Below are 13,565 nucleotides of genomic sequence, written 5' to 3' on the forward strand. Positions count from 1 at the left end.
TATTTTAAATAAAAAAATAGATCCAATCCTTGGTTTACAATCAATTTTTAAAAACTCTCTGCACAACTAATTGCAGAATGCATATCTCACGTTTTTAACCTTGCTATCACCCACTGGAATAATCCCTAAAGCCTGGAAGACTGCTAGTTCTGTTCTTCCATTACATAAAGCTAGTGAGAGGACTCACTTAAACAACTACCATCTTATATCCAAATTGTGCTTCCTGGCTCAAATTCTGAAATATCTGTGCTTAGCCCTTACAAATCTAGATTTAAGCCTAACTATAATGCTACTTCAGCTATCTTCTTGGTTTTAAATGACATGGTATTAGATCTGGATAACAGAAAGTCCTGCGTCGCTGTTTGTATTCCTTTCTAAGGCCTTTGACACCATGGATCACTCTTTGCTTCTGGGTTGTCTGACTCGCATTGGCGTCAGCTGCCCTAGCCGTTTGTGGTTTGAGAACTATGAGTGATATCCAGTCAGACCTTTTACACAAAGGGCGTTCAACATGATTCTGTTTTGGGACCAGTACTGTTTACAATTTTCATTAATGACGTCCTCTTTGGATTAATGTAAATTCAATTTTCATATAAATATCTAGGAATCTGGGTTGATGATAAACTTGATTTTAAATTTCACGTTAATAAACGAGTAAAAAAAAAACTGAGGATAAAACTAGGCTTTCTATACAGAAATAAGTTCTGTTTGCCTGGGCTCCACAGAAAGAAAATAGTGGAATCACTATTTTTATCTGTACTGGACAATGGAGATGTAATCTAAGGTCAAGCTGTCGCTACTACCCAGAAAGCACTAGATACTGTTTACCACTCAACGCTAAGATTTATCACTGGTGACAGGTGTAACACACACCACTGTCTCTTGCATACAAACGTTGGGTGGCTGTCACTATCGGTAAGAAGAGAGCATTCTTTTTATTTATTTATAAAACATTACTGAATAAACAGCCAGCTATATATATATCATCTCCATTAATCCAGTACACTAACAGTCATGGTACACATTCTCAAAACAGGCTTACAACTAAATGTACAACCAGTGAGAATCGACCTTGCCTTCAGGTATTATGCCCCATACATTTGGAATAAAATACAGAACACTTGAAGTCTAAAATCACTGCTGCCACTTCACCTGGTCAAAACTCCGATCTCTGAGCTTTTTAAGTCTGCGTGTAATTGTTTTTCATTTCTGTCTAAATTTAAATTTAAAATTTTATTATTTATAGTTTTTTATTTCTGTTGCGCTTACTTCCAATTATTTCTACACTAAATGGTTAAATCTAGTGTTTTAATGTCTGTAACTCGACACACCATTGTACATGAAGATTCTTCCTCCATGGTTTTTCCTGATGAAATAAAGTTTGGATGATCAATGACTGAAATTAATCTCTCTGTGTCATTCTGGTCAGTCTGACCCAAGCCAAGCACATGGGTTGTCAAGAGGATCCTCTATGTGTTGTGACTTCTGGCGTTTTAAAAGTTAAAATAAACACACGCAAGTTGAATTAATTTTTGAATGTCAAGGAGAGTTATGTTAAAAGAGAGCCTCGGCTGAACAGTTTATGGTCAGAAGGGTATAAAATTAAGGGAATGCACTTGAATGGGACAGAAGCTTTTCTTTAGAAGAACTTAGCTGGGATTTACTGCCAGGTGTGTAAACACAGAAAACACTATTTTAAAGAAATTATTTTGAAGAAAGAGGAAATTACTTCTGTAGCACCTCGGCTGTTTAATTCATTTGTTCGGCAGTTTCATCCGGAACCACGAATACACACTCACACGAACAGTGGCATCAATAATCTACTGTCTAACAGAAACTACAGCTTCAGAGATAAGCATGCTACTAACTTTGTGTGACATACATGTCTACGGTCTAAAAATGTAGCTAAAAGCATCACTATTTTGCTTTCACGCAATGTGCTTACATTGCATACAAAGGCACACAAAGCAGAACATTCTTGCCCACTTCCAAAGGTTGCCATGCCTATTTCCCACAGCTGCTTGTGCTGTTGGTCGCCTCACAGCCTCCAGGGGGCGCCCCGTCACAGCCGGCCTTTTCCTCAGTCTTAGAGCACTGCCTGATGGAGGAGCCCAGCTTGTCCGCCAGCAGGAACGGGTTGAGGTGACAGTACTGAAAGGGAGAGGTCAGCAAAGTTGAGCACAGGGGGATTACCTGGCAGGGCACCTCTTGCTACACAGTCAGGACGTTGCCTGGCAATTCTCACTGAACACCCACTTAACTGTTAAGGTTTTTCCACAACAAAATTTTTTTTTATGTCAGTTGGCTTCTGACATGTCTTTACCTGAATGCTCCCATGACCACATGATGCCACTTCATACACACCTAATCCAACAGTACACTTTTCCTGGGGTTTATACTATGACATCACAGCCCAAGATGGCTGTTGAGCATAGAGGAGGTTCTCCCAAGCGAAGAAATGCATCTGCAGCCCAAGAGCATCGGGTATACGGTATCGGTATACGCCAATCAAAACCTTTCAATCAAATCAAATTTTCAAAATTGCAACTATCAACACTGTCTAAATCATTAGTAAAATAAATGATTTGGGCAAATTAAATACAGTGATACTGGCTTGGAAAAATGTGATTCCTCCTGAAAGAGTTCATTCCTTACTAGAAGTATATATATAGAAGCGGAACGCATTCAAATGAATGGCATAATTTAATTTCTGTCATGAAAATGTGCTCATTACTGGCATTGTTTTTCATCTGCAGAAAGAAGCTATTCGCTGTCATATTGAAGAGATTCATGTTTCCTGTCACCTTGTTTACCTGAAAGATTTTACATAAGGCATTTAGCATAAGACGATGCACAGATTTAAACCAAAAATAGCTTTTATCGACTTGATAATTATGCTGAAAAATGGGGACAAATAACATGACAGCAGATTCTATGAACGTTTCATTTATGACAGAGCTTATTATCCTTAGAAACCGAGTCCTTTGCTACTACACGGACGGTATTTCAGACAGCATTTCAACAGGAACGATTCCACCCTCACAATTCAGCTGTACGTCCGGGTTGTTGCTACATCCAAGCAGGCTGCACCGTAATTTCAGCCCCCCCTCCGAGGAGTCCGTTACCTGGGGCGCGTGGTCCTGGCTCGTGGCCTGGCTTTCCGAGTCCTGGATCAGGAAGTCGGTCGAGTAGCGGGAGGAGCGCAGTACGGCAGCCGCCTCGGCGTCGACAGGAAGCGGCACGTCTCTCTGCAGGGGGCGCACAGGAAGTCAGAGGGACCGAATATTATCTGTGTCCAGGGCCAGGCTGGTAAATAAAAACTCTGATCTGTATTAAGTCTAGGTGCAAGACGCTGTGTGCTGCAGTTAGACTGGAAGGTCTAAAGGTTTTTTCTGTAACTGCATTCCCTATAAGCGGCGCGTGACGCTTCCTGAAACCTTTTTAACCGCTAGCATAGCCAGCGAGGAGCCTCGGCTGGCCCACCTGGAAGGAGTGCGAGGCGTCAAAGTCCAGCTGGTCGCTGTGGTCGGGCACCGTCCCCTTGTACGTGACCTCCGCCCCCACCGTTACCGAGCTTTTGGGCAGTTTGAAGAAGCGGTAAGTGCCAGACGCGTACCTGATGCCATCTGCATGGAAGGAAGCAGGAAGGCGGGGGCAGGGTGGGGGTGTGGGGGGGGAGGGGCAGTCCACAAACAGACAGAGGTCACGGAATGGGGGGAAGAGTCTCCTTTTGATACACACTGGGCTGGACCGCAAGCAACCAACATTCTGATTGACATTTCAGGTTTTTTCCTGGCAGACGTGGCGGGCCCCGCCCCGTAACGGATAAGGTACCGGTTTTCCTCAGGAGCTCGGCGTTATGGACCGCGATGTGACTGGCGGCCAGGAGGCGGGGTGTGCTGAAGCCGATGTCATGCACCAGCGCGATGAGGTCCCGCCAGTAGAGGGCGCCGCCCATGCCTTCCCCTGTCACAACACAACAGCGCGCAGTTTCTTCACCCTCTTTTCTTTTCTCATGTTGTTTTGTTTCAGGAAATATGGCCACAAAAAAGGACAAATCCTACAGAAGTGCAAAAAATACTGAATTCATTTAGAACATGGGGCGACATAGCTCAGGAGGTAAGAGCGGTTGTCTGGCAGTCGGAGGGTTGCCGGTTCGAACCCCGCCCTGGGCGTGTCGAAGTGTCTCTAAGCAAGACACCTAACCCCTAACTGCTCTGGTGAATGAGAGGCATCAATTGTAAAGCACTTTGGATAAAAGTGCTATATAAATGCAGTCCATTTACCATTCCTGATGCACTGCTCAGTGCGCTGTTCTGTTTTTATGACATTTATTAATACAGAAAGGACTTTGGGCCTATTGGTCAATGGACCTCAGAAGTCTGACAACACAGAGAAAAACCTTTGCCCATATATAGATTTCCAGATCAAAGGATAACTTATCTACAGAGAAAATGAACACAACCGTTCTTGTCATAGTCTGTGAATTCTGACGCCGCTTTCCAACCATTACAATCATTGTAACAGCAAGCTGCTGTTAATGCTATTGTCACAGCTAGCCTGGCAGTTCATCAAGCTGGTCAGAGCTACCGTTAGCCAGCAAGGAAATTCAAAGAAAGTACTCAAATAACTTAAGGAAATTACTAATGAGAACAGCAATAATAACAACGACAAAGATATTTACAGCGATATATACAACCGTACACAATAAAAAAAAAAACCATATCATTTATTACACTAACGAGTAACTAACAGGTAATTACGTGGCCATCTTACGAAGACAAAATAAACTTATATAACTAACCAGCAGGTTATTGTCAACTGTTTGTTTCCAAACATGCCCACAACAGCCATCAACTTTACAGGCACTCTGTGCTTACACTGTTTCTTTGATCATTTAGGCAATGAAGTTTACACAAGTCTCTCCAAGAACTATAATAGTACAACAGAGTTAAGACAAAATACTAACCTAAAATTTTGTTTGGAGACGAAATAACACATCACAAACACTATTAAAATGACTACGCATACTTACTCCATAGTACTGGATCTTCTTTCAGATGTTCAGGAACAACTTTGTCTGCATACATATCACTAAAATAGAATTCTCCACCTTCCTATAAGACAAGAAAAATTGCATAAGAGAAAATGAAGTAACATTCATATGAATTTTGCTTTAACATTTGCCATACTGCAGTTTTTGTTTGTTTTTGAGAGGCCCAGACAATATTTTTGTGCAACACTTCCACCAAGACTTCCAGAAGTTTCTGACCAGCAGCTTTAAAATGGCTGCCATAACACCATTCAGAAGGTCACGACCTAAAGCAAGAAAAACACTTCCAACTTCCAAACACCCCGATACCAGTTACTGTAGAGCTGGCTGGTCATCAGACTATTCTGTAATTGTCAGTATAGCTTGCTGGCTTGCATTTTTTTTTAAAAACTGTCTCAGTTTTTTAAAACATATTTACAAAAAGTGAAATAATATTTTATTAAACAACCCCAGAAAGTGAACTATCCCTTTAAGTTAACTTTCCTACTAGGCTTTGTTCACTCTGAAAAAAGTCACAAAAAAAAGTGCTTATAAAGGCACAAACACTTTTATCTGTGCTGGCACCGTATGGGTACATAAAAATGTATCCCTAGCCAGCAATATGTAGTTTGTTTGTAACTTTTTTGCTTGTAAAAGGTACTTATTAGTACCCAAACACAATAGCATTAAGAACAAATATGTTGGTCAACCTCCACTACACCTTTATTTCTCAGTGTTGTGTGCATTTGCATCAGATGGAAAATGTCTGATTCACTAAGTCATCGCATGGCCAACAAAATCAGAAGAGTCATAGGTTGCTCTACCATGAAAATAAACTTACTACAGAACTGGTTATCAAGGAATTGTGCCCGTATGGGGAAATGATTACCTTAAGGACCCTGTATGCCTCTTTCATGACAGCCTTCTTATCTGGACACAAGCACATCACACAGTTTGACCTTGAAAAAAAATGACATCTTCATTCATCTCCGTTACACTGAAATGAAAGGTATAGAACTGCTCTATCAAATAACAGCATCTGGATAAGAGCTCCTGCTAAATGGCTGTGAAAGTAACATTTGGTGATATTTGGAGCTGTGTGACCTATTGGCGGTTCCTGACAGAAACAAGTTTTTAAATGCTTCGGAAAAGAAAGGTGCATGCAAGCACATGCCTCTTACAGAAGACAAAGTGGCCTGTTCTGTCAGGAAATCCCGCGGATACAAATGACAATAAACGGCAAGGCAAGGTGCATGCTGGGAAGGCGTTTCGTTTACACTACGACATCCAGAGAGTCGCTCTGTATCCCAGCCTCTCCCAGCCTCTCCAGGTATCCCTGGACGAAGGTGGTGTTGGGTTCCTCGTAACCAAACGCTTCCTGGTGGTACTTGATGTATTTACGCGATGCCGAGATCTAGAAGATGAAACAGCACAGAAGACTGAGTGACGCCGTCATGAACAGACCCGGCTAATTTAGCACAACACGAGGGGCACGTGGTCGCAGTACCAGCTCCTCGGTCATGTCGATGCCAATCACGTGGCCGCTCTTCCCCACGAGCCTGCTAAGGATGTAGCAGTCTCGTCCAGAACCGCTCCCCAGGTCCAAGACCTTACAGCCTGTCAGCTTTTCTGGAACCACTATGCCACATCCAAAATACCTGCAGAAAATAATTAACATCCCGACTACAGTGCCAACTACATGCCTCAGGGGCCAGGAAGAAGGTTGCCAACCAAAATATCATATCCGTCCTCCCTTCCATTCAATTAAAGCAATTCATACAGAAAATGTTGATGTCCATTCAGTTTTGTCTTGAGAGGCCATGAACCACGCCTGTGAAGGTAGACTATAGGCCTACATCTGATAGTTATGTGGGGTTGCCTTATAAAATGGAATTAGAACCAAGAAAATCATAAATTATTAATGGCATAATATTCTAAGGTATTAAAGAGGTTACCTTTTTGACACTTCTGGGTGGACCAGTTTGAGGGCATCTAACGCACTCTTGGACATAGGGCGCGCGGGCATCGTGCATGACGCACTTGTTTGTAAGTCTTCGGACGTTTCTAGGCGCGAGCCGTAGTATTCCTGCCCAGAGAAGGAAGCGGTAAATACAGTCATGAATAGGAAACCCCTCCTTCTTTACCTTAACATTTTGATCAAACTTAAACACATATGCAATCGGAAAATGTATTTCTCTTTAATGAACGGGGATACCTGAACATTTTTATGCACTTGAGAGGCCATGTCGTTAACTGCGTTCAACTCCGAGCTGCAAAAAACACAGACTACGTCATTTGAAACGGTCACTGCCTTGACATTTCAGGCCGCATGGTACTTCACCTGCAATACTTCAGTATGTCAATGTAAATGCTATGTTAAACATTTATAAATAAATAAGTTGCGTTAAGTCGCTCTGGATAACAGCGTCTGCTAAATACCTGTAAAGTAATGTAGTGTATCGCTCTCTTGTAATGGTCCAACACGGCCGCAAATCGACCCTCTTATTCGTGTTATATACATGTAAAATACTTCACAGCTTAATAAGCAACTACTCTAGCGAGTAGCTGTCAATTTCCAACAAAATATTCTTTAAAAGTTAGTGTTTAGGCATGGAAACTAGGCATGAAGACAAGTTTACCTGTGGACTGTAGTCTCCAGTTCTTCCCTCTGGATTTATGCAACTGCTGTATATCAATATAGATAAGGAACAAGATCTGTGGGGGTTGGTAGGTACAGAACACTATGCTGTTTCGAACATAGAGCTTACATAAGAACCGGAGAGGATAGAAGGGGGCAGGCCTACGGTTTCGAAATACTGCTCCGAGCATCGAGTTCATTGATAGAGACACACAAGCCCCGAGGCTTGCATCAAATCACGCCAATCCGAAGCTTCGTTACGTCACAGTTACGCCTTTTTGGTGGTGTCTTGCTAAAGGCTGGCCATAGGCTTGCTGCTTCTAATGCCTGTTCATGTGTCAGCTGTGACATATCTGGGATCAGAGGTTCTTCACTCACTTATAACTCTCCGTTTCGGTGTACACGAGAAAACACGGAAAATTTGCGCAAAACTTCTGTTTTCAGGTTACAAGCTAATCTGGAATCAGAAGTTTTGCGCAAATTTCCTGTGTTTTTTCGTCTCACCTACAAACTTCCAGATGTGTCTGATTCAATATCCCACAGGTTCGTGGGTTTCATCAGAGGTCCGAGACATCTGAGATTTTGTAGAGAGATAGGCCTGCTATTAATAATGGAAGGTTCAAGTAAGACGAGTTTTGCATGCGATCATTTCCAAGAAGAGACCCTGTCGAAGGCGCAGGGCATTATTAAAATAGCTTACACTTCTTAAATGCTTTGCTACTTGCGGTAAACACATCCCGATATTAACGTAGCCAAATGAACCTGCTGTAAGCTCCAAGCTGGGCACATCTCAGGAGCATAACCAGAGTCACCAAAGCAGTCTATCAATGCTGAAACATTAATCATAAAAAACATCTGCAATTATTGCAATGTCCACAGGTGACATCGGCTAATGGGTATGTAGGTGGTAAGGTTAGTGAAAGGTATCATCTCGTTGCAAGGTAGCACTGAAAATGTACAAAATAACTTGATAATTATAGTATGGCTACAAATAATAGGAATAACAAAGGTGATCAACTCAAGTTGGCAGCTATGGTCTGTACTTGTGTGTACTGATTTGAAATTTCAACTATGGGTGAAAAATTCCAAATAATTAAATATCTTGCATTGTGCTCCTCATTGCGAGGATCAACAGAGAAAAGATGATGCTTATGCTTGAAACATACAACACAATTTCATTCACTTTGAATGTCACATCACTTTAGCATCATGGCAATTTATTTAAACGTTTTATAATATATCTCGTGTGCAATACATAAAATTACAAAACTAAATTTTACAGTAAGTCAATAGTAGGTGCAACGTGGATGTACCATTTGGCCCACAGCAGAGGTCGTGGGTCGATGCATGCCTTTCCTCAGGGTGCTCTAGTTTCCTCCCACAGTCCAAATACATGTAAGCAGGCTAATTTGGAGACTCTAAATTTCCCTAAATTGTGAGTGATAGATTGGTGGCCGGTATCTCTCACCCAATGCATGCTGGGATAGGCTGCCAGCGACCCAGCCCAGAAGAAATGTGTATAGATGATGGATGGAAGTCAAGTGGGTTCACTCACTGAAACTCATAGTTTCACTCATTTTAATTTATCACTAATGTGAAGAGTAATGACAGGCATATTTATTGACCACGAGATGTCACTAGAGAGACAGGTGTCAAGCGATACAACCAACACAATCGCTTCAACAGTGTCATTGCTTCGGAAAGCTTTGCTATCACTATATTACTATACTATGCATAGCCATTCAATGTAGACAGCCACAGTAGTTTAACGAATAAAATATGCGTTCATATGGGAAAATGGCAATTTCTGATCTAAATTTAACAAAGTTTGTGCAGTAAAAAGACACATTAAATTGTACCTAACCCAGTGAATGTACTTTTTCAAGTTACTACCTGGGGCTACAGTTTTAAAATTGTCCTCTTACTTAAAACAGGTATAAAAAAGGAGATACAATGCAGCAGTTATTGTCCTGTCCACTAGATGGTAGTAGTATACCATTTCTTCTCAACATTGGCATGTTTTACACTGGATTTCATGAAGTCTTTCTCAGCAGTTTGTGTGCGCTGCTCTCATGCCCTTTCAGCAAATACAGCCATGCACAGAAAGCCCCAGCTTCTCTACTGTAACTTTTCATTAAACATTTTGATTACATACATATGCAATCGGAAAAGATATAAAAATTGCTCTTTCATGAAAGGGGACGTCTGAAACAATATATTTACATAACAGCAATAAGAATAGGATAAGGTGCTTAGTAATTAACAAATTTTGTCTATTTTTAATTAAATCAAATCCATTGTTCTCTCTCTCTCTCTCTATTATGTGTGTGTGTGTGTGTGTGTGTGTATCAAAAAAAAAAAAAAAAAATTTTAACACTTAAGAATTTTAACACTTGCCTGTTACAGAAAGTAACCTTAACGTTGAGGCCTAGTTGTGCACTGTTGCCATAGTGACCCGAGGGGGCTTTGATCATGAGCAGATCTAGCCGTTTACCTTTGACAGTGGTTACTCGGACAACTCAGTCAAAGTATTATTAGAAGGTCCTGTTTCCCGTCCATACAGTGACCTACTAGGCGACGCCAACCTGGCCCGGCCCACAACTTTTACTGGAGGGTTTAGCGTACGTTCAAGTGTTCAGACGGCAGGGCAAGTCGTTTGATCGGAGGCTTCTGACGAGGATAATCTAATCAGGGGATGAATGGGGGCCTCTCAAATCCAGTTTGCATGTTGCACGGGGCAAATGGCGAGGTTACGGTCAGTCCCCGGTGTTAAACTGGGGACAGCTGAGCCGACACAAGCAGGATAAAGTCCCAGAAGCATGTTCTAATGAATAAGGACATTGTAACTCCTCCGCGCTGTGCGATTTAAACACTATCGTTCGACGTTAAGCAGATTTGGTCATGATCTGATCTGACCTCCATGCGGCCTCAGCGCCGCTTCCTCACACAGGCTGAAAGAGCAGCACTTCCCCAGGACGGTTACACACGTCAGCTTTTAAACTTGTTTTGAAGCAGACGTTTCAGGAACAACCTGTTAAAAGGCTCTCTTGCCCGGAGAAAAATACCATTTGTCGACATTTTTTTTTCTGTTCCCTGTTCTGAGCAGATTTAATTTTAGGCTTCCTTCTCTTAAGAGAATAACCACTCCGACATGCGCACACTACTTTAAAAAATACAGTGACCAATACTCTCTGCACATCATAGCAGTGTTATAAATCGAAGGTTTTTAGCGGTTACCGTAGTAGTTGTAAGAATATTCGCATTACAGCCTGAACTTAATAAGATTCCCTGCATAAATTCTCAAGTGATACACCATATAAGAGCATTATCAACACAAAAGTAGCAAAGAATAGCAATTTATTTAGCACTACAACAAAGTAAAACTAGAGGCCCAACGCACACTGTTGCCTGTGCTGTAAGACACAACAAAATAAACTCTTAAGTTATGGTAGTAGCCTGCAGTGGATGGACGGTTCATTGGAAGGATTATTCTAGATATCTGGAAATATTTTCTGGATCTGTCCATTTTTTGCCATACCATCAACTGTAAAACGGCTTTGACTTTTACACAGCTTTGGCAGTGGATCCGAGAGGTTAACTTTAATGCAATATTGACTCCCTGCTTCGTCTCAGAAGACTACTCTACCTCAGCTGCCATGTCTAAGAGGGGGATAGGATCTGAGTTATGTGTCCGCTGAGTCTTAAATAATAATAATAATAACCAGTGTCGGTTAACAAGGCGTGGTGAGCGGGCACACCTGTGCTTTGCGTTTTTTTAAACGGCCTGTGATTGTAATTCACTTCTGTGGTTCGCAGGAGACCAGCAGAAAAGAAACAGCCGCCACGTTCCCTTTCTCGGCCTCTGCGAAGACCGACACAAAGAGACACGGCGAATTACGGCGGCATTTTTGACGTCGGGCTGAAACGAAGCAGAAGCCTCCCCCCCCAAAACGCGTCAGGCTCGGCGGACACTGCGAGATTGTTCCAGAAGCCCGCGCAGAGCTTGCCCTTTTCCGCAGGGGCTTTGGGTGGTCGGGTGGTCCTCGGGCAGCCCCTCGGAGGTCTTCTTGGTTTTCGCTTTTTTTTTTTTTTTTGGCCGGCTAATTCAATTTCTATCGTCTGAATCTTGGGCGACCCTTTTGGACTCACGTCCGAAGTTCACGGCCACCGGGGGCGGGGCCGGGACATCAAAGGCACCATCTGCACGCGCGTCGGGACTCCAGACAAACGGACGATTGTCGGGGTTTTTTTTTTTTTTAAAGCTCAACCTTGCTATAAGCCTGTGACTTATTTGTTTAATTTCCTTCTCTTTTTCTCTCTCACAGCCAGAGGAAGCCGGGGAGGTTATTGGTAGTGCAGGGCCTGATAAACACAGTGGGAATGAGAAGTTCACGGGTGGACGAAAGGTCAACTGAAGTTTAAGGAAAGGGTAATCTTCAGAAGATCAAATAAAGTGGAAATTGCTCTTGGGGGGGGGGGGGGGGGCGGTGGATGGGCAACGTGTCCCTGCCCCCCTTCTCCCCATCCCCACTGTGAAGACAAACCCTCACTGTTGTCCCCCCCCGACTCCCCCTTGCCCCCCCCATCCCCCCCCCCCCCAAACAGACACACACACAGGCCCTCTTCTCAGCCTGCGTCCAAGCCGAGTTCCTGTTAACCTCTGGCCGTTCGTGAACTTGCCAAGATCTTCTGGTGAAAGCGGGCTATTCCGAACACACATGGTCCACGGTTAGTCATTTCCTTGTGGGGAAACAATGTTAACTCCAAACATTAAGGCTCTTCAAAGGCGGCGCTCGAGATTAATGCGGCCTAGAGGTCAGTAATCCTGAGCCGTTTAGCCTAAACGTACCCAGCGTGACGCCTGGCTATCCACCCCATGCAATAACTACATTTTTTACCCTCGATTACATTCTAAGTATGCATTGTGCATTCTCTTTTCAAAGCAGCTGTAAGTCCTACACAGTATTTTTACACGCATTTAGAAAATGGCCCTTAAGTTGTGGTATTGCCTAAGTAAAATCAACTCAACACCCACACCAGTGTTTTCAATGCATACGCTTGATATGTTACTCTTTCTCTGGCTTGTTCATAAAAACAACTGAAAATCAATTACAATAAATAACATAAGCCTAATATTTCACATTAAAATATTCTAGACTGTGGTAGCATATACTAAAACTGGTTTAAAATACATTGGAAATTGTTCAGTGTTAATTCTGAGTAAACAGTCTATCAAAATACAATTTGCTCTGTCAACTGAAAAGTATTCACGTGCCATGTTTACTGTGTCATTTGTGCAACTGACAATAGTGGTCTATTAATTACAATTTATTTCAGGGCACTTAAATGTGTAGTTTTCCATGTACAAAGCAATACATACAATAAGGGTAACACTTTTTATAAATGGTCCTGCATAAGAATTTGCATAACTTCTTTTTAAGCACTTTATAGACATTCATTTTTTTTTTTTTGTCTATAATTTAACTGTAAAAGGACGTTTGGGGCGTGCCACTTGCTACATCTGTGGTGACATAACAATCTATATGCCTGTCTGCAGTTATTAGCACAAATGCCTATGAAGTTCTTATGAAGAAGTTATAAGGCTCTTATGAATGACCACTCCTAGAAGGCATTATCACACAATCACCGTGTTACGTATCACAAACAATGGAATTAGCTCTCGTGTTTCATGTATCTTCAAAAAATGTACAGGAAAATGCCACACGTTGTGTATCAGATTTGAACATCCGTCAGTGTTTTAATCAGAGAGAGAGAGAGATAGAGAGAGATAAACTACCGAGAGGACACTGATCAGAGAGATCATGTGAACAAAAAAAGGTGTCTGGAGCTTCATTGTCCGTGGCCTTGCTACTGCAGTATAAATGTGTCGGCCTC

The 13,565-nt window shown here is 42.3% G+C and overlaps 1 protein-coding gene across 2 annotated transcripts; it reads right to left on the reverse strand.

The window, feature by feature from the left end:
• Positions 1-1,520: 1,520 nt before the first annotated feature.
• On the reverse strand, positions 1,521-7,936 carry zgc:153372 (uncharacterized protein LOC767695 homolog). 2 transcript variants are annotated; one of them, XM_064301310.1, is made up of 11 exons: positions 7,672-7,936; positions 7,248-7,302; positions 6,988-7,118; positions 6,540-6,690; positions 6,310-6,446; positions 5,922-5,991; positions 5,036-5,117; positions 3,835-3,966; positions 3,484-3,626; positions 3,126-3,248; positions 1,521-2,151 (listed from the first exon to the last, which is right to left on the reverse strand). In XM_064301310.1, the coding sequence occupies exons 2-11, from the start codon at positions 7,275-7,277 to the stop codon at positions 2,005-2,007; spliced, it is 1,146 nt and encodes a 381-aa protein (XP_064157380.1). In that variant the 5' UTR covers positions 7,278-7,302; positions 7,672-7,936; the 3' UTR covers positions 1,521-2,004. The 2 variants fall into 2 exon arrangements, with proteins under 2 accessions (XP_064157380.1, XP_064157379.1); XM_064301309.1 differs by having other exon boundaries at positions 7,248-7,318.
• Between the last annotated feature and the right edge of the window lie 5,629 nt (positions 7,937-13,565).

Source organism: Anguilla rostrata, chromosome 12 (assembly GCF_018555375.3).
Source record: "Anguilla rostrata isolate EN2019 chromosome 12, ASM1855537v3, whole genome shotgun sequence".
Classification (NCBI taxonomy): Eukaryota; Metazoa; Chordata; class Actinopteri; order Anguilliformes; family Anguillidae; genus Anguilla; species Anguilla rostrata.